At 39.4% G+C, this 20,975-nt stretch overlaps 4 protein-coding genes across 4 annotated transcripts; 2 read left to right on the forward strand and 2 right to left on the reverse strand.

The window, feature by feature from the left end:
* Positions 1-18: 18 nt before the first annotated feature.
* Positions 19-3,700, forward strand: LOC135607174 (superoxide dismutase [Mn], mitochondrial-like). The gene is made up of 6 exons (XM_065098778.1): positions 19-451; positions 994-1,044; positions 1,194-1,315; positions 1,439-1,495; positions 2,424-2,501; positions 3,151-3,700. Exons 1-6 carry the CDS (start codon positions 121-123, stop codon positions 3,241-3,243), a joined length of 732 nt encoding a protein of 243 aa, XP_064954850.1. The 5' UTR covers positions 19-120; the 3' UTR covers positions 3,244-3,700.
* A 3,563-nt stretch (positions 3,701-7,263) lies between these two features.
* LOC103978086 (transcription repressor OFP1-like) lies at positions 7,264-8,649 on the reverse strand. Its single transcript, XM_009393789.3, has one exon. The coding sequence runs from the start codon at positions 8,292-8,294 to the stop codon at positions 7,341-7,343; it is 954 nt and encodes a 317-aa protein (XP_009392064.2). The 5' UTR covers positions 8,295-8,649; the 3' UTR covers positions 7,264-7,340.
* Positions 8,650-11,589: 2,940 nt separating this feature from the next.
* Positions 11,590-15,109, reverse strand: LOC135607175 (WEB family protein At2g38370-like). The gene is made up of 2 exons (XM_065098779.1): positions 14,779-15,109; positions 11,590-13,231 (listed from the first exon to the last, which is right to left on the reverse strand). Exons 1-2 carry the CDS (start codon positions 14,974-14,976, stop codon positions 11,726-11,728), a joined length of 1,704 nt encoding a protein of 567 aa, XP_064954851.1. The 5' UTR covers positions 14,977-15,109; the 3' UTR covers positions 11,590-11,725.
* Positions 15,110-16,550: 1,441 nt separating this feature from the next.
* Positions 16,551-17,456, forward strand: LOC135606443 (uncharacterized). Its single transcript, XM_065097474.1, has one exon. It carries the CDS (start codon positions 16,659-16,661, stop codon positions 17,235-17,237), a length of 579 nt encoding a protein of 192 aa, XP_064953546.1. The 5' UTR covers positions 16,551-16,658; the 3' UTR covers positions 17,238-17,456.
* Positions 17,457-20,975: the final 3,519 nt, after the last annotated feature.

The raw sequence follows: 20,975 nt of genomic DNA on the forward strand, positions 1-20,975 counted from the left end.
CCGGCCCAATGAGGACATTATCGTAATTATGGGACACGTTCGGGGGTTGAAATCTACTGAAACTATCCCACTCCCTAAACAGCTGCGTCGGGCCACTCTCTCACTCACTCGCTGCCTGCCATGGCTCTCCGAACCCTCTTCACCAAGAAAGCCCTAACTCGAGCTTCCGGCTTGGGGCCCCTTGCTGCGGCCGCCGGGGATCGGGGCCTTGGATCGGGTCTCGGCCAGGCGCGGGGCCTCACGGCCGCCAGCCTCCCGGACCTGCCCTACGACTACGGCGCCCTCGAGCCCGCCATCAGCGGCGAGATCATGCGGCTCCACCACCAGAAGCACCACCAGGCGTACGTAACCAACTACAACAACGCCCTCGAGCAGCTCGAGGCGGCCGTAGCCAAGGGGGACGCCCCGGCGGTGGTCCGGCTGCAGGGCGCCATCAAGTTCAATGGTGGAGGTTCGTCAACTAATGGGCCTTCTCTACTTGGTCTTGTTTTTCCTAGCTTCGGACTGGGTTATTGCTTAATGGAACCCATTTTGCCTCTGTTGCGAGCTTAATCCAAGTTTGTGGTTGCGGTATCATCGTTACTCATGTGTAGCAAAGCTCCCATCTTTCTAAATTTGCAAGCGACACAATTAGTTCTTTCAGAAGTCTCAGAAGGAAAGAAGGCATGATTTGTTATGTGGAGCATCTCAGGATTCGGAAAATTGTTGTTGTACCAAACTTCGGAATCGATCAGACTTTGTTGTTTTCCAATTTTTAGGAAATTAATGGGTTTTCGTTAATCTCTTTTATGATGTTTGTCCTGTCATTAACTCTGTTGCTAGCTTTAAAGTCTTGAATCCGTTATTACACCTCTAGTTGGCTGAAATCTGTTCCACATTACTTTCTAGGCACGTTTTGCTGTGGGTTTAATAAGTTCTTGTGGTTAAGGATAACGGTATCTGTGGATTTTTGGTATGAGTTACTTGATCAAGGTATTTTGATGTTTCTCGCAGGTCATATCAACCACTCGATCTTCTGGAACAACCTCAAGCCTGTAAAAGCAAGTGCAAAATCTCCATCCTTATTACTTACAGAACATCTTTCTTCCTGTATTTCTGCTTCAACAAATGCTGGGTCTTCTATTTTCTTACTTATAGAAGATCTTGTATCTCTGCTTCCATAATTATTTATAATGAAAAAATCTTGCAGGAAGGTGGCGGTGAGCCTCCACACAGTGCACTTGGTTGGGCAATCGACACAGACTTTGGTTCCTTAGAGGCTTTGGTGCAGAAAATGAATGCAGAAGGTGCTGCTCTACAGGGATCTGGATGGGTGGTGAGTTTAGCCATATAGAATAGATTTTAAATATTTACACAATAACAAAATCTGGTATGTTTTCTTTGGGTGCATGTTCTACTATTGCTTCTTGCTCATTCTCTGTGACTGTCCTTATGTCAGTGGCTAGCTCTGGATAAGGGAAGTAAGAAACTCAGCGTTGAGACCACTGCAAATCAGGTTAGATTTTTTGTTCTAGATTTGTTTATAATTCCACCCCCCCCCCCACCCCCCCCCTACAAAAAAAAAAAATTCTTGCATGCTTATATGGTTCCAAGTACATGATTAAATATGTTCTGTGTTTCTTTTGTGGTTTTGATGGTGAAAGCTAGCTATACTTTCCTGTAATGTCAAAGTTTCACTTTAACAGTTTTTCACTAGATTTATACTTATGATACAAAAATTATCAAATGAATAGTGCAATAATGTTTTGTAATTTTAGATGGACTGGTGGGTGTGATTGATGTTTCTTTTCATCTTTCATATTTCATGTGAAAACTGAGATAATACTGTGGGGAAAAGAGAATATCTTAGGACCACCAAACAGTTGCCAAACTACTTGTTCTTTCTGTGTTTCAAATAATTGTCAAAAGTTTGCCATGTGATGGTTTGTTCTACGGATGAAATCACATCCCTAAATAGTCTAATAAAACTTGGAGCATACGTTGATATTGCCCATGATATAGCTAAATATGATGGATTGACATAGCTTATCTAAATTGCTGAAACTTGATATTATATTCTTTCTCAGTTCTCTATGATCCTTACGCTTTTATCTGTTCTTCTCATTGAACTCCAAACTACTTTTAGTTTTGCTAGAGTAATTATGATGCCAATCAAACCTTTTGGTTTTTGTTGCTGGTACCTGGCACCTGATATGTCATTATTCTTTTTGTCATTTTGTGGGTTCTTGACTTGATATTTTTAATTAATGGAGTTCAACATTTACAAGTGCATCATGAGTTGATTTGTTATTTCCATTTCAGGAATGGAATATTTCCATTTCAATAATTTCCATTCCTGGTTGATGCCTTTTGCACTTATTCTTCCATTTCATTTGTTTTGTGTGTTTGCCCAAAAGGACATTGGCTGACCGATCCATTTGCAGGATCCACTGGTGACAAAAGGTTTGCACATGGTTCCTTTGCTTGGTATTGATGTTTGGGAACATGCATACTACCTGCAGGTAAATGCTGACCTTTTTACTGGTATGCCAGCTAACTGTTCTGTCATGCACGCATAAATAAATAAAAATAGAACTAAGATCCCTCTTCAGAAGCACATCAACTCCTGCATTCGTACAAGAATTTTTCTGATTGACATGGGTGTTTACTTGTTCGTGATTCTCTGTGATGGATCGCAAAATAGGCATTCATTAAGTGGCTTGGTGAATGTGAATGAATGTTCACATACAGTGCTACTGAAGTATGTGTTCTTATCAAATATCACATCAACACACATATTTAACAAATTGATATGATCCTTCAGAACACCATAACTATAATTTTAAATTTTGATGTTAAAGAATTGTGACACTACCAATTTATGTTGATAACTCTTAGAAATCGATTGCTAGATCCTTCATACGTATATCTAGGTTGTTTAAATGGCTAGATCTAAGACAATGCTCAGTTCAGTTGTTGATGCGCCTGATCATCTTAAATTGGGCATAGATGGATTGCTGGAATTGCATTCACATAAATCCTTTACCCTTAGTCACACATGCTCCCTGTTGTGTTTTGTTTTTGTTTGATCTGTAGTCATATGCTTCCTTGTGGTGTGTTATTTTATGCATGCAAACACTGTTTCCTGAACAACTTTCCACTTTATTGCAGTACAAGAATGTAAGACCAGACTATCTGAAAAACATATGGGATGTGATAAACTGGAAATATGCCAGTGAAGTGTATGAGAAAGAGACTGCATAATGTTTGCTTTCATTCTCTTCCCGGTCGTGTTTAATCTCGAGGAATTTTGTATCAAATAAGGTAGTTGTCGTGACATGAGGGAAATTACACTTCATTGCTTTCAATTAAATCTGCAGTATCTATCAATGCCCCAGGTTTTTCTCTTTACCAGTAGATCTACTCATGTATCAATTTAGCAACTGGAGTATATATGGTACCTGTCAATAAATTCATCGGATTTCGGAAAAAAGGACTAGAGCCTTTTGGAATTTCAAATTGTGTTATTCGGAAGTGCATGGGGGCTTACAAAGTGCTACTGGTGATTCCAGCGTGATAGGAACGGCAATCGCTGCTGCTTCCTATGTGGTATGGAAGAATGTTGCTCTGAATCTACTCATCTTGCTCTACAGATGTAAACTGCAGTTTGATCCAGTTCTTTATTTAGGCTGGATAAGACTTAAATGACTCCATTTTGCTAGTCTTTGTTGTGTTACTGTTTGGAAAAAGTTACTCCCATATGCTAATTGGAGACGAAATCTCAGGTTTCGTTAGATCAAATGCAGAAGCACATCTTGCTGAGCTATTAAGCAGCTAAGATGAGCTTCTTCAGATCAAAGAAGTTTTGTTGATCTATCAGAGAATTATGATGATGTATTAATTATATTTATTTTCTTACTTTTAGTGTGACATTTGGTATCTCCACTTAAAGATTGGTGGATATTAATTGATATATCAACTTCAAGTAGTTGACATGTCTGTCATTATCGACTCCACATGTCACGTAGGGTCAAAATCCATGAGGCGGATGAACTTGTGCTCGTAAGGCGACGGATTCGTCTCCAAGCAGAGTTAGTCACGTTGATAATTTGTTACTATGTATTCGGTATTAATCACGTTCTCAATCCATTTGATAGATTTGATCTTTGACCAAATCACTTCGAAATCCAAATGAGTCTTATCGGGTGGGTATGTCTGACATAATTCTTTCGAATTTGATACCTCGATTGACTCTCAATCATCGACTACATAGAACTGACTTTGATTGATTCTCAATCATCGACTATATAGAACTGAGTCTCAAAATTTTACTTAGATACCAATTATTATGATTTCATCTAAAAAAAATTAATTTATAAAGTTAATATATCAAAAAATTAATTAATTAGTAAAATAATCGATTTATTCTAAGTTGCACAAAATATTAGTAAAATAAGACATTATGTCGGGATAATTATATATTAGCCCATGTTGTTAGTCATCGTTAACATCTCGATTTTTATGCTTTAAAAAATAAATTTATAATTTAATATTAATATTATTTCTTTATATTATTAATTTCTTTATATTTTTGTAGTCCAATCGAGAGAAGTAGCGATGATTCCATCATCTACTTTTCAGCTTAACTGTGTATTGAACAAGCCAGGTTTTGTCTCTGGATTGCTTTTGGGTTTGTTAGAAGCTACTCTTTGACTTAAAGTGAACTCAATGATCAAACACTCGTTAAAAGATTACACATCATGCAAAACCTTTTTCTTTGTGGAGGACTATATTTTAAAGTGAGGAAGTACGATGGGCGAGTCGATGTAGCAGACGAGCGACGAACGATAGGTGTAACGAGCGAGTGACGAGCGATAGGTGTGACAGACAAGCAAGAATGTGCGAAAGGCGATGGACGAATAGTTTGAAAAAAAAGGAGAAGAGAAAATCGATCTTGGACGAAAAGTTTATATACAATTAATGATTTAAAAGATAATAATATTATATTTTTATTCTTTCTATTTACGTTTTTTTTCATGTAATAACACGTGCGATTTTTTCATCGACGATGTTAATGATGTAAAGAGAATTGATGTTAAATATTTCACCTTCTTAACTATAATGATCTAATACTACATTTTAAAGTATAAAGATCAGAATATTAATTATAATTAACTATAAGGGTTAATATATAAATACTCCTGCTATATCACTGTACTGTATGCAAGACACTGCACTTGACCAAATCTTAGCAAATAATTCACACTCGGGAATGAGAACATACTGAGTTCCTTGGTGTTGAGATGGCCATATCCAACACCCAGTGGCAATCTGCAGACTGTCGGCTGAATCTTGCACATAATGGGCAGACAAGCAGATTCCCATCATGCAAGTGGCAGGAACAAATCAAGATGGCCATCCAATTATTCCTGAAATTAGAATCTAAAAGGACAACGAAGAATAATTGATATGGCATTTTGTCTTGATATCAGTTGAGCCTTATTGTCAACAGATATCTGCGTGCAATGTGTGCAGCCCACTGAGTTCTTTTCTTTCTCTTTTTCCTAGGATGGTGATGCAGCTGAAGACCCACCCAGATTGCGGAGGTGAGATGGAAGCAGAATGAAGTTAAAGGTCACAGATCTGAGTGCTGTAGAATCGATGAGTGGTTGAAGAAGAATCCGTGGAGGTGTGAGATCTTGCACCTGACTACAGAACATGAACATTCTGCACACACAACTTGACAAGGATTAGTTCATTCTTCACACAAGTGTGCACTACATGCCATGGCCTTGTGAATGCGTCCACAATTAGACGGATTCCAGAAACTGAACTCCCCACATAAATCCATGTTCTCGTGGATGAACATGGATACTGTCGATAGCAGCCAGTTATCCAGCAATTACTGGCAAGTTTTGCAGTTCCTGTTCTATGTATGCATCAACAAGCTACAGGGAGGTGATGTGAAGTTTCAGTATGATCTCTGGGCTACTTCTTCTGCTATTAATCTTCTGAATCTGATGAACAAGGGTGTTATGGAGTGCTGACTTGCGGTTCTGCAGACAATAAACCAACTCACAGTTGATGGCCTGCTGTCGACTGATCTAAGTTGCATATCTAATACAAAAGAATCCAAGTGCTGTAGGTGATACCAGAGATATTTGGAACTGCTAGATCTAGCATTTGAGTGTCTGAGAGAAAAATATCTGGAGTTGTGCAATCTTAGAACTATAGCAATAGTAATGTACTAACAAAGAATCCAAAGGACATCTGAAGTACTTGGAACTCAGACATGAGGGTTTTCTTTCTCTGCTACCTATTAGAAGCTCTTTCATGTTGCCCAAGCCTTTCACCTTTTCATTCTTTTTTCATCATCCTTAAGGTGTAAAGTCCAATGCCTCATATGCCAGCATATCATAACAAAAGCAGCTTTTGTTGCACTCATGCTTTCCTCCAGTGTCTTGCTTTATTGGAAGTATCCTTTTCAGCTGGTTGAGGAACACTGAATTATACTTTGGTTTATGCACTCCATCCTTGAAAGCTGTGAAAGCATCTGTGTGGCCAGTGTAAATTTCCAAACCTATTGCCAGATTTATACATGTAACTTTTCAATTATGTTGGAATTTGAACTTGATAATGCTCATAAAACATAACAAAGGGTTGATGACAGAAAGTGATGGCAGGTGGGGTGTCTCCCCCTTTGGTGTGCCTGAAGAAAGGAATCGTGTACTGCTTAAAATGATCCATCTTCTCCCATGGAGGAAAATTATTTGGGGTCCCCCAAAGAATGTACCAAATATACTGTTGATGAGTATTACAAGTGAGAGAGTCAACATGATTCCTTTGCCAAGTCTCCAAAAGAACTGCAGTTTCTACCACCTACCATCTTCTGATACACAAACAGACATCTCCAGAGTACAACTTCACCACCAAAACAAGGTCAAATGTAGAGTTTGTGAGTGTGAAACAAGTAAAGAAAGTTATTGGGGCTTTCAGGGATTTCTTGGACCATTGGAAATGTACAGATTGGCATGACAAGCCTTGTTGAGTTGCAAGGATGTTTGGAATATGACCACTTGATTAATATGACTATGACTTGCCAGTTGTAAGCAGATTAGTTTTCAACCCTCATGAATGTCCATATCAACTTACAGGGGAGTAATGCACTTGTAAAGAGAGTCTTTAAGCATTCTTTTTGCAGTTTGTGTGAGTCTTAATAATGCCTAATCTCTATCAGAACAAATATGAGCTGCAAAACCCAAGCTTTGGATCAAACACATGCAGTGAGAAAGAAGGAAACTTGGCATTACTGCAGTATAATTAATCCTTAAGAGTTATCTTTCAGAACTAAGTATATATGATTACATTCTAATATCAGTTAGAACAAACCAGATGTGCTCGAAAACCTTGATGATTACTTCGTGGTACTCCTTGGAATTCAGTGACAGGTAGCAAGCAAGCAGCTCCTCCAAATCCTTGGCTTCCCGGATGTTGTTCTCCACGATCATCTCCACCATCGACTCCGTGAAGTCCCTGCTGGGGTTTGAGGACGACTTGACCATCACCAAGCTCTGAGATACTGGCCGCCGCTTCTGCTGCGTCGTTGCCACCTTGGGTTTCCTACACGCCTGCACCTTCCTGCTTCCGACTCTGGGAGAGACTTGCCGTACCTTGATCCCATGGATTCCTGACACCGATCTCCTCGTTGCTGCCTTGCTGTGATCCGCGAAGGCACCGGTTTCATGCAGCGCAGGCTCACGTACCTCCTTCTTCACTGGCTTTGTCAGAATGGGCGGTAGCTTGAGCTCTGACACCACCAAATCCATGTCCGCATTGCGGTGATCGTACACTGATGGGTTGGTAGGCTCACATGGATCGCACTCATCACCATAGATCGGCAGACTCACAGGGGCTGCAGTGCGACGGCAGCCGCAGCTGGCCGACACAGCCGAGGAGACGACGTCAGCGCAGGGCTTCGTCGCCGTCCTTCTTCGGGTCTGTCGCTTGGATTTCTGCGGTGGCTCGCCGGGGAAACGAGTGTCGGATGCTTTGGGGTTGACGGGAGAACGAGGGAGCTTCTCTGCTCGTTCTTTGCTGGGGGTGTAGTAGGAGGCCCTGTTGGGGAGGTAGTCGTGTTCTTTGGGGGGTTGAAATGGAGGCAGAGATGCTGCAGAAGCTGTGGCCGATGCTGAACTCTGGAATCTCTTCATGGAATGCTGAACTCTCCGGCTTCCATTAGCTCTTCCCACATCCTTGAGCTTGTAGAACCAACTGCTTGACATCAAATCAGACAACCTAAACCTATAATTCCCCATTTATGATGAAGCAGTTCTCCAACACATGCACAGACTCAGTAACCACAAGCAAGAGAAAAGCTAGAAACTCTATCTTGCATTAGTCAGCAACACACACAAACACACAACAGCTCTCTCTCTCTCTCTCTCTCTATCTCTCTGTGGATGTTCTTGGTTTGTGGTGGGGAGGTTGATATAGAGAGGGTGATGGGAGATGAAGAACAGGGAGAAGGTGGATCATGGTTGAAGGACTGGGTTTGTGTCCTTGAGCTGATGGAAGGGTCAAAGTCAGGAATAGGGTAGAATCCATAGGAAGATATTAGATATGTTTTCTCTCCGAAAACAACCTGCAGAGGAATCAGTTCCTCATCTTTTTCATTTCAGAGCATTCCTGGAATTTTAGATAAGAGCAACGAACATAATTATAGGGTGTGCTTGTAGGCAGACAAAAGAAGAATGATCAGGTAGGGGTCCATGGTGGAGCATTGAATGCAGATGTTAGGATGGAATGTCTTTCTTGCAGTCAAATAATATGATCCTAAGAAGAATACGATCGGCTCAAGTCTCCAAACATGAGTTCGTTCTGTAAAAGAAACTTCTTCATCCAAATTCACATTGATCTGCTGTCATCTCTCAAGGAGAGAGAACCAACCAACCTGCCATTTACTCTCTTTCTTGCTAGCCATTTTGAGCAACAAGAATAAGGTCATGAATTCAACATGAGTTCTGATTGATATCAAGAAAGAAAACACAGAGAGAGAGAGAGAGAGAGAGAGAGAGAGAGAGAGAGAGAGAGTTCCTATATGGAACCAATGCAGTACATCAGATTGAGCATTTTTGGAACTTCCAAGGGAAGAAGTATGTCCAGTCTGTCCACTTTTCATCTATTTCGTTGGATGATAAAGTTTGAGACTAATTTGATTCATGCAAAACATTTAAGTCTGATTAACAACACAATAATTTTATAATGATTTTCTTTTTCAAGGAACAAAATTAATTACTTGATCGAAATCGGCTTAATGAAACATATATGGATATGAATCACTGAGGTAGCTACTGCTTAATGAAGAATATATGGATATGTATCACCAAACAGAAACATCCAAAGAATACTAATATCATTGCTTAAAAGGAACATAAAGTTGCTCGGTTTAAGAATCCACTGTGTCGAAGGAATCCACAAAGACAGTACCGAGTTCTCATGAAAAGGATGAGACCTCTTAGAGAAACTAGAAGACTCGTAAAGCATTACTGATTTCCAATGCATAATCTTTTCCATTTCCAAAGCATAAATTACGTCTGAATCTTGACTCAGAAACTTCCTAATGGTATGTAATTAACCTCATAAAATTCATAGAATCGATCTGAAATCAGCCCTGAGATTTTACTTCCTTGGAAAACTAGAAGACTATGGTGGGAAGACACTCCTGTGTATGTTCCTCTAATTCAGGAAGAAGGAGCTGTAATTAGAGAGGTAACTCCATTGATCATTGACGACTGTAGCAGCAGCGGAGCTCGCGAGTCCACGGCGGAGATGTGAGGATCCGACCTCAGCTGCAGCAACCAAAGCGGACCTCTGCTCTCATAGCATGGAAGGGGACCAAAGCAGAGGTGTCCACCTCGGTGCAGCTCACTGCTGCATGGGTTTCTTCTCGCTCGGCTATCCACCTGTGGCTGCCGTATGAACAAGTGATATGGCATCTGTCAGCTTCATCAAATGACGTGCATGACGCTCACACATGGATTCGAATACGAGACTTATTATTTTTACAATAAATATATTAAATAATAAAAAAATCGAGTAAATGAGTACAATATAAAATAGCATTATAAAAAATAAAAAAAAAGATAAATAAAATAAATAAATATTTTGATATTGCTCACCATCAATATAACTAAATTAAATTTAAATACCTAAACTAAATTTATTATTTGACCCCTCATATTTATCAACATTTTTGGAAGGTATATTAATGATAATTGTAGTTTCAACGTCATTATAGTAATAATGAATTGATGACTACCAACAATACCGATCAAACGCTGTTGTCACCGTTTCGTTGATGTTGAGGTGGAACGAGAATAGTTGCGGTTGACCAGTCCTGTCCTTGAAATATTCATCTACATAATTTGACTGTATTACTACTTATCATCATCCTTACACTCAAATATGCGAACATGCATCATAATGATAAACATATTGCATGGTACATCATGATGTGTGATTGATGTGCGGGTGTGGTGGATGGAGAGCTACTTGGTGTCCTTCATATTAATGGAGAACAGCGACTGCACGCGTAGCCTCCGACTCAGGCCACCGGGGAGGCAGAAGGCAGCAGTGTCAACGTCCCATCGGAGACTTGCGGAGCTCGCCATGTGGGGCACGTCGGAGACTTCATCAGCCACGAGGGGAGATGGAAGTGGAGGCGTAGGGAGAGGAGGTGGCACAGTCGATAAGGGTCCCCAGACGCGGATCAGAACGCGACGTCAGGGCCAGCGGAAGTGGACGAAGGACGCCGAAGGGGGGCGCAGAGCCGCTGCTGCGCAGGCGGAAAGCACGGCGAGAAGAGGAAGGGAGATGGGGAAGACAAGCCGCGTGGCTGCGGTACATGGGGGATGGCGGAAATGGCGGCGAGGATGGCGAGGAAGACGAAAGGAAGCGGGGGAGGACAAGTGGTTGATGATGGTGATTGCATTGCGTACGTGCCCCCGAGAGAGAGAGAGAGAGAGATCAACATATTAAAATTCATGCAACCCAATTCAAATAATTTTAATAGATACTTTAAATCCAAATGAATATAATAATGTGACTTATATATGTCCCATATTTGGATGGGTATAAGAAAAATCTCAGCTAATTTCATATTATAAGAGAGAGAGAGAAGGTTGAGATGGAGGGAATGAGAATTCAGCAATTTTATTGGTTGGGCCTAACCACATGATGACTTGACCCTGTGAGTTGGGCTTGTCTTCTCCTTCTCCGTCATTCTTCACCGTCCGTCGGAGAAACGAGCTTTAGAGTTCCGTCGAGGAGAGATAAGTTTCTCTACCTTCCTCACTGGCCGAGCTTCCCAAATCTCTTTCTAGAGATGAAATTGAAGGGGATTGGAAACTCGCGCTGGGCCTTCAAAGTCTCTTTGTAGAGACGAAATTGAAGAAGAATGTAATAGTTGAAGGATCAAAACATTTTGTATGTCGCACACTAATAGTGTGGCTCTTTTGCGAACAACACAAAACATCTCTCACACACACACACACATCTTCCTCCAAAGATAGTGGAAAACCAAAAGGCTTGACTTGTCATGATGCCACATCGGAGCTGCAATACTATACATATATCAGAAATACCTTATAATTAGAGCCTTACATATGTATTCATAGGAAACTAAAATCCGATTCATGACAACATAAAATTACAAAAGAAAGGCAAAAGACACACAGTTGCCTTGTACTCAAAGACTGCCTCTTTTCTTGTTCTTCTTGCTTTGCTTTGCCAAGATCAGCGGCAGGCTGACAAAGCCTAGCTTCTTCCTCTTTGCAGAAAACTGCTTGAGAGGAGACACACTGATGTCCCCCTGGTGAGACAAAACTCCATGCCTTTTGTTCAGCATTTGACCCAGTGAAACCTTTGGCTTCTCGTTTTCTTTCTCCCATACTCCCTGGTCATACTCCTCCGGAGAATCAGGATCCATCAACTTCATGCTCAGTATTTGCCCAATTGACAATGGTGCCCTTAATAAACCACCGCTTGGCTTGACGGAAACTAAAGTTGAGCCGTTCGAGTCAAGCACACGGGAATCCTTGCCGTGGTGAGCTGCATAGTTCTTGAACTTCGTAGAATTTTGAACACTGTGCCTCTTCTGACCATGTTCGGATCTCGTCCTCCGCAGAGCATCTTCAACTGTGAGCTTCCCTCTGTTTGCCGCCTCTACCCTATTCAGGGCATTTTCAAGAGCTTTCTTGCATTTTTTTGCCTCAGCAGTTGCTTCTTCCACCTTCATTAGTAACTCTGATTTAGACCGGTTTGCTTCATCTACTTGAAGCATGGCAGCTTCAATTTTCTTTCTAGAGGCTAGATCTGCTTCTTGAGTTTTACTTGTTAAGGCGATGTACTCCTCCACTGAAAGGGTTATGCCACATGCATCCTGAAGACCTGTGATTAAATTATTACTGCTCATTAAAGCTTTTATATCAGCAAGAGACACAGCCTCTGCTGCTTTGGCCGCTTCTTCCGTTTTCTTAGCCGCAAACCATTGGAATTCAGCCGTCTTGATGCTAGCCTTTGTCTGCTCAATCTCAGAGGTCAGCTTAGTAACTTCATTTTTTGTAGCTTCCATCGTCTTCTTTGACTGTTCTATCTCAGAGTTCAGTTGTTTGATTTCTTGCAAAAAACTACAGGGATCTTCACATCTTTTACTCTCTAAATCTTTGACCTTTTGCAATTTTGCTGTTGTCTGATTAAGATCTTCCTCCAGGAAGGAAATCAAAGCAGTCCTGACTGTCAGCTTTTCCCGGACATTCTCAAGTAAGAGTTTTTCCTCCTCTATTTTCATGTTCAGCATTTTGATGGAAGTTCGAAAACCAACCATATCACTTGTTGTCCTGTTTAAAGTTGCCTTAGCCTGTTCCAGTTCCACTAAAATCAGTCCTGGAAATTGGTTCACCCCTATGCTTGGGTCATCCATAGCCTCATTCTTCTCGAGGTCACTGTGTTCATATTCTTCATCTTCAGGAATAGGATGAACATATACATCATATGAGTCAATAGCCGGCATTGCAGTGGCATCTGAGGTTTCTTTTTGTAATCTCAATTTCAAACCATCCACGATCTTTTTGGTTAATTCAAGCTCTTTTAATACATCAAGTGTTTCCCTTTCTTTCAGGATAAGATCTTTCTCCAGCTGTGCTGCCTGTTCCACCACTTTTATGACCTCGACATCCTCAGAGCACTGGTGCTTCTAATGGAAAATATGGCAAGTACAACTCAATAATAGATTATTCGAAAGGAGTGTGATCAAAATAACAAGTTATATTTGTCCATGTTTGACTGAAAATAGAGAATTAAAAAAATCACTGCATAAGTACTTTTATTGAAAGAGAATAAAATCTGAATTAATTGCATGAAAGACAAGTTCTTTTAATTTGGCTGAGGCATATACATAGACAACCAACAGCATAAGGATCGTAAAGTTGCATACATAAATTTCGTTTTGCTGGTATTTCATGGAGAGAAAAAAGGGTATCATTGTTAAATGTCCATAAAAGAGGGAACAAAAAAGCTTATTTATAAAGGTATAGATAAGGAAAAATAAAATAAAAGGAAACAAAATGCCCTCATACCATATTACATGATCTTCACAGGAGTTTTATAATTGTCTTTAATTAAATACATTAGGTCGCAAAGCATGAAACTATTCTATGGAAAAACAAGGAAGAAAAATAATTAACTGACAATGTGGTTGCATGATCTTTGAAGAAGTTTTGTTATTGGCTTTATCACAATGCATGACAGAACAAAAGTATGAAAGCATGATACAATAAATTGTGCAACTTAAGGTTGGAATCCTAGAGCTAGAGCTTAGGATAGATGGAGTAAACAGGATAATAGCAAAGGGAATGGTGATGATTTAGATTCAAATGCTTAAGATAATGTAAGTGGGCCAGTGTTAAAGAGGATTAATATGTGATATTAATTAGAGATATTAAAAAATGATTGAATCAGTAAAGAGTTAGGGAGTACACCAAAAATATGGGTAAATCACCCAAGTTTATCTACATATGACCATAGAACGACTACAATACATTATTGCACTTACTGAATTCAAATTAAATGTGTGGAGAAAGAGATGCACAGAAGAAGAATTGGTTAAAAATAAGCAATGCACATGGTAGATCCTCAATTATTCAGGGGCATTGACCTTGATAAATTTCAATGATGCAAAAGGATATACAAAGCCAACCCCCGAATAGGTGGAAGAAGAAACATATGACATTGTCCACAGGATTCCTCCTACCATCCGACAACATTCATGCACCTATCACAGAAATGACATATAGATGTTGCAACCAGCTGTAACAAAAGTGTTGTAAATGGGCAACAAGTAATAAGATCAATAAGAATTTACTATCATTCTCCTCCACCAAATTAAAGTACTCTTCTGCACAGCTTTTGAGTGCAACCGAATACAGTGCAAGCTTTTCAAAGGAGACCAAAATTGAACGCTTTGTGATCAATCAACATTCCTTTTTCCCTTTCTCTTTCGCTTAAAAGCTTAACAAGACACCTAAATTCACGATAAGTAATTGAAAATTCTGAATTTGTAACTCATATTGTAGAAAAGAGACTACAAGGACAAAAATTTTCATATGGAGAACAAAATGTAGACAAAAAGAGCGAAAAAAAAGCGCAACTTTAATACAGTAGTAACAAAGAGAGTACCGAACAATTCGCCTAGCAAAGAACAAAAACAAAGAAGGAACGCCCAACAGGAAGAAGCAAACTTACTTCGGGATTAACTAGCTGCTTCGGCTGCGACTTCCAGACGGCGCTCCCGCCGAATCGGTCCACGGCCTCCTTCACCGACTCGAACGGCGCCGACGTGTCAATCTCCGCCCTCACAGCCGCTGCCCCGCTCGAATGAGACGCCACAGCCCCGTCCATCGGCGGTCCGTCTCTTCGATTCTTCGACGACTTTGCGGTCATTTGAAACCCTAAAAGCCAGAGAAGAGATCGCTCGAAGAAGAGAGAGAGTGTGTCAGGGGGAAGAGGGAGGGGAAGAAGAGCATCTAGGAAGGTGTGGTTACGAAAGTGCCCTTAAGTAACGGAAGCAGATGATAAACCTACGCCATTCTTCAATTCCTATACGTCCAATTGCACTGACTCCGCGGGAGCCAAAGGGGCGTTCGATCAGTGGAACGATGGGTGCGTTTATAAAGCGCGGTACGTTTACTTGATCTGCCCGTTGGCTTTCGCGAATCTCGAGACAAAGAAGACCGTTGGGCTCCGTTCAGACGTTGATTAGACAAAGTTACCCTTAAACAATGATCAGTATTGCGCTTTTACTGTGGGCCAGAATTGGACCGCAGTTGGACCGTTAGCCTTAACCATGACACTATAACGGTTATCAAAGGCTTTTGCCGGAATAATTAATACAGTTAAAACACATTTTTAAGACAAATACTAACTCATTAATTTAAGTTGAGGATAAATTATTTATTATTATATTTCAAAATATACTAATGTCAAAGTATCGTCACTCAAAGGGCAAACTTAATTATTAACTTTGATCATGCTGTTATATAGCCTAACACCTAATTATGCCACAACATGGTAAATCTTATAAAGAACTGCTTTTAGTCCTTCTTCACTTTTCCTTTTTGATTATTTTTATGAATAGAATATCCAGCATTATAACTATACATTATGGATTACCAAGTGAATTAACAAAAAGAAATGCCAGTTTTAATTTCGTAAGTATCATGATCCAAAAAATTCAATCATGCATTGCCTTATTTCATGCAAGAGACCAAATTCTTCTTCTTCTTCTTCTTCGGTATGATAAATAACATCACAATTATTTTTCACTAAAAACATAATAATGCCATCAAGTAGGTTGCTGGTGATTTCTCTTTTTGTTTTCTTTAAAGGAAGACTTCATGATGATGTGCTATGTCAAACTAGTGTGACCATCGAATTATGTTACAGATATCTTATGATTTTAACTAGTCGAGCAAACATTTCTCATTTACACAGGAGTTATTGCTTTCACATAGCGCTTGCTTGTGCTCCAGTTTACTTCAGAGCAACTCATTATGGAAGCGACATGCATAACTCTCATGCTGATCTATCAGATCTTAATGTATTACATCATGTTATGATTGATGAAACCTCAAATGGTGACTCTCTTAGTAGTGAACGGTACTGTTTTAGGGTTATGAACAGTAGTATTAGATCTTTTGGTTCAGCACAAGGCTGCATATCCTAACTAAGCTCACATAAGTATTATTTCTCTGGATTTTTGTATGATTTGTGCCTCACAATCTGTCACCCTCACCTCATTACTGCCACCCAACACCAACCTAACCCAAAGTGGTGTTTGTCTGCAGGTACAACAAGTAGGATCAATGAACAGTCTGGAATCTTAACCCCTTGTCATCACCAAATCAAGAGGCTGTGCTAAAGCTCTGACCACGACGGCAATATGATGCCTTTCACTACAAATTTTATTCTGAGAAGAAGCAATCCCGCTACATGTCCATTGCCTATAATTGTAGCATTGCACTTACTTTATGGTTTAGTACACCGGAAGACCTACAAAGTCCTGCATTCATTTGTCTGTGGCCCTGGTTCCTCTCTCTCTCTCTCTCTCTCTCTCTGGGGTAAAGATGTTGTCTAGTAGCTCAGATCTTCCCAAAAGCTCTCTCCAAATCAAGCAGGATGACAAGTTCTACACCAGGATCCTCTCCAAGGAGAGCTCAGTGGCCAATCCTTCCTTCAGAGTGTATTACGGAATGGCAACCGGGGCTGTGCCTTTCTACTGGGAGTCTCAGCCTGGGACACCCAAGCACATCAGCTCCACCACTGCCCTCCCTCCCCTCACACCTCCCCCCTCCTACTACTACAGTCCCAGGAACAAGAGCTCCAAGAAGCCCTCCAAGTCCAGCCTCGTCCACTCCATACTGCCTAAGCTCAGTCTGATGAGGAAGTCACCTTCGTCGTCCGTCTCCTTATCTTCCTCCTCGGTTTCGTCCTCTTCCTCGTCGACGGCGTCCGGGCGCTCTAACCATCAGAGAAGGCCTTCAAGCCCACAGTCGTCCTTCCAGTCGAGGGGCGACGATGAGGAGTCCGACGACGAGTCTCCGACGTCGACCTTGTGCTTCCGGAGCTGCCAATCGGTGGTGCCTGTGAAGTGCGCGTTGTTGTCGGCGGTCCGGCATGGATCTGGCCATGCAACCTCTGCATAGTAGTCACAGATCAACACCTTGCAATATGCTCATGTAGTTTGGGGTGCAACATTTATGGTGGTAACTAAATCTCATCTGCCAAACAAGAGAGAGAGAGAGGATGTGTAATAGCACAGAAATGTGAAGTGCTTCGTTCACTTCTCAACAATAATGTGAGACTAATAGTTTGTATTTGCTTAACTCATGCTTCCTCCCTATATCTATCAGTATTCTCTCCCATGTCATACTATTACTCAATGCATGTAAGATGTGATACCAAACTGGAGTTTAGTTTGATGGGATTACCAACATAGAACAATAAGATTACAGAAAAAGACAGAAGAAAAAGGAAAGAAAGATGGCATTGAAAAAGGACAGTAGAGTGGGACATGGAGACACTCAAAAACTGGTCCCAGAAACAGCTAGAACGGAAAGATCAATGTAGCTTCCACCTCAGTATTTAATTCTATACTAAATGTATTGGAATCTCACTCTCCTCCTTCATGATGCATGTGGGCATGCATGAGAAAATGAGACCATGAACATTAAAGAAAGGAGTCAAGTCTTTGAATCAAGCAGCAGAACCATCTTCTCAGATTTCAGTGTTCTTGCAACCACTGCCCAATCTTGTGCAGCTCAAATTCTCTGGATTACTATGCATCCAGCTTTGTCTCATAGGCAGCTTCCTGTCACATGGAGACCGTGATAACAGTGTTCACTGCGACAGCCTAGGTTGATCAAGAGAGAGATGATATGGGATACTTTGGAATTAAATGTTGGAAGTTAAAGTTAGAGAGAAAGAGAGAGAGAGCAGATCCTTGCTGCTTTCTATCACTTCTAATGCTTGGCACATATCATATCAATTCTAATTCATCATCTTTTGCTTTGAAGCCTAGCCTAGGAATGGTGCTTCTTTCGCTTTTGCTTTGTTACCGTCAACATCATGTCGTGGACTTTTCCTTGTACTCTTATTCTTTTGTCTTTCTTTCCATCTATTCGTATATATTTTGTCTTTCAGATCTTCCATATATGTGTTACTCACTCGAATTTTGTTGTTTATATCATATTTCTTCTTATCCTATTTTTGATGTTCATCAAATACTTCATCTTTTTTTTTTATGAACTTACGAGAATATAATTCATGAAAATTTAATGAGAATAAAGAATTGAGCTCTCGAACAGTCCAACTATTTGGAGGAAAGTAAGAATAGATAACATTGATTATTAATATAAAATATTTTTTAAAAATATATATATATTTATTATTATGATTATAAAATTATTTAAGGGTAAAATATATGTAGCATATTCTTGAATGCATCCTACAAATTTAACCTAGAGATCAATATATATATTAGAAATAATCTAAATAGCTGGTCATTATTTGGTACTTCCTACCTTTTTTGGTGATAGAATCATTTGTAATGAACAGAATGGACACAAATGAATGAGGTCTTTGTTCTTCTGCCCATGCCTGAGCTAAAGAGATATTGTGACTATCATGAATCTACAACCATAAATCCAAATCATATTGTTGGTCATCATGCCACTACCCAGCAATTCTTGGGACCATTTCTTTTTCTTACTTTTCCTGTGAAAATATATACACTCCTCCAATAGAAACTTTTATCAGGAAGGTACTTGGAATCCAAGTCAATTGCACATATTTGCTGAGATTGATATATATATTTGTTGGAAATTTGTATTTAATATTTAATTTACTTTTAATAATTATGGTAGAGAATTCTGCTTAAATAGAATATATATATATATATATATATATATATATATATATGAAAATAATTCTTTTCAACAAAAAGAACTTTATATTTAAAAAGAACTAATTGAAGAATTCTTTTTGAAAATTAAGGATCGGATGCTCCATAAATACCATATATAATTATAAATTTTGTGAAGTACATAATACTTTCACAACGTATAGGAATCTTTTTAATGTATGCAAATCTTAAGTTCTTAATATTTGTATTTACTTATTGATTCTTTTGTTTGCTTGTCTTGAGATACATGTTTTTTGTTTTCTTTTCCTTTTCACAGTAAGTATATCAGACATCTCTTCCCTACTTTCAAGTGAATCTGCAGATTGGAGCATTCTGACTTTTAGCGTTAAGTCCATGGGTTAAGGCAGTTGAGACAAAATGTGTCACATCATGGATTTATAAAAATAATAATAAATTAATATTTTATTATTTATAATTTACAGAATAATTTTTTATTATTCTGATATTCAAATCCTTATCTTTACAATAGTAAATAATTTATTAACTAGAAAAATGATCATATCTTCTTGATAGGGTTACAAGTCTTTCTACTCAAGTTTCAGATTTATTACATTGTAATAGATTACTCTGAAAATAAATATAAGATAAAAATATATCAGCACTACTAGGAACCACAGAAAGATCATAAAAATAATCTTCAATATTTATGAAATATAAATAAATATCAATAATTCAATAATAAAATATATTGATTCATCATGCAAAAGAAAAACGATGATGATTTCTTACATAATAAACAAAATCATGTCACATGCAATACATACATAATAACAAAGGCATATATCACCCGATGGCGTACTCTCCTAACAGCGGATGAAGATGCATATTCCATGGGATGGATTTCTCCTAATAGTGAATAGAGATAATCTATACCTCACTCCCAACCGCGGATGGAGTGGTATCCCTCACCCGCCCAATCTCTCAATAGTCCTCAATCAACCAAAATCCTAATTGAAATAGCTCAATTGACTTAAACCAAACTCAATTCAATTATAATCTAACGGAACCAACCTCAAATCCTTATAGAACCAGTTTGGAATCACCTGGTCTAATTTAAATTTGATTGATTTCGATTAGGTCAAATAGGTTTAAACTATTAGCTCAGACTAATAGAAATGAAGGAAATTAGACTATGTCGTATAGTGCTAACCCAAACTGAACCAACCCACTTGAGTCTTGGATGAGTCGCATACACTGCATATACATGTTCCAAGTAATAGGTTTAGTTGAGGGACGACACGCTATATAAAAGGAGCGATAATATGTCTAATGCCAATCGCGTAGCTAGGCAGGCTTAACTTCATTGACTAGGCTAAGCCTCACTTATAAGTTTGGCTGAGCTTTACCATTGAACTAGGTCATACTTGGCTCGCGAGTTGATCCTAAATACATGAGTTGGGATCATATCTCCACATGGACTGGGTCGTACCTAACCGCATGAGCTGGCCCATGCCTAGCCATATGGTTGGGTCGTACCTTATCATATGAGTTGGGCATATATGGCTAAATGGACTGGATCGTACCTAGCCACAAGAGCTGGCCCATGCCTAGCCACATGGTTAGATTGTACCTTACCACATGGGCTGGGTTATACATGACAGCATGGACTAGATCGTACCTAGCCATATGAGTTGGGTCATGCTTAGCCACATCGGCTAGCTCCTGCCCGGTCACATAGGTTGGGTCATGCCGAGTCACATGGGTTAGGTTGTACTTGGTCACATGAGTTAGGTAGTACATGACCACATTGGTTGAGTAGATTCGATTTAATCGATCAACTTGACTCAAGTCAGATCCTAATTAGACTCCTTTTATCAAATTAGATTTTAATATTTAAAATTATTAAAGAATAATTCAAATCCATTAATAAAAACTTTAAATTCATAATCTTAAATTTAAAACTAATTAATTATATAAATCCATATATAATTCTTGAAAATAGAGATAACTAATTAAATAA

Source organism: Musa acuminata, chromosome BXJ2-3 (assembly GCF_036884655.1).
Source record: "Musa acuminata AAA Group cultivar baxijiao chromosome BXJ2-3, Cavendish_Baxijiao_AAA, whole genome shotgun sequence".
Taxonomy (NCBI): Eukaryota; Viridiplantae; Streptophyta; class Magnoliopsida; order Zingiberales; family Musaceae; genus Musa; species Musa acuminata.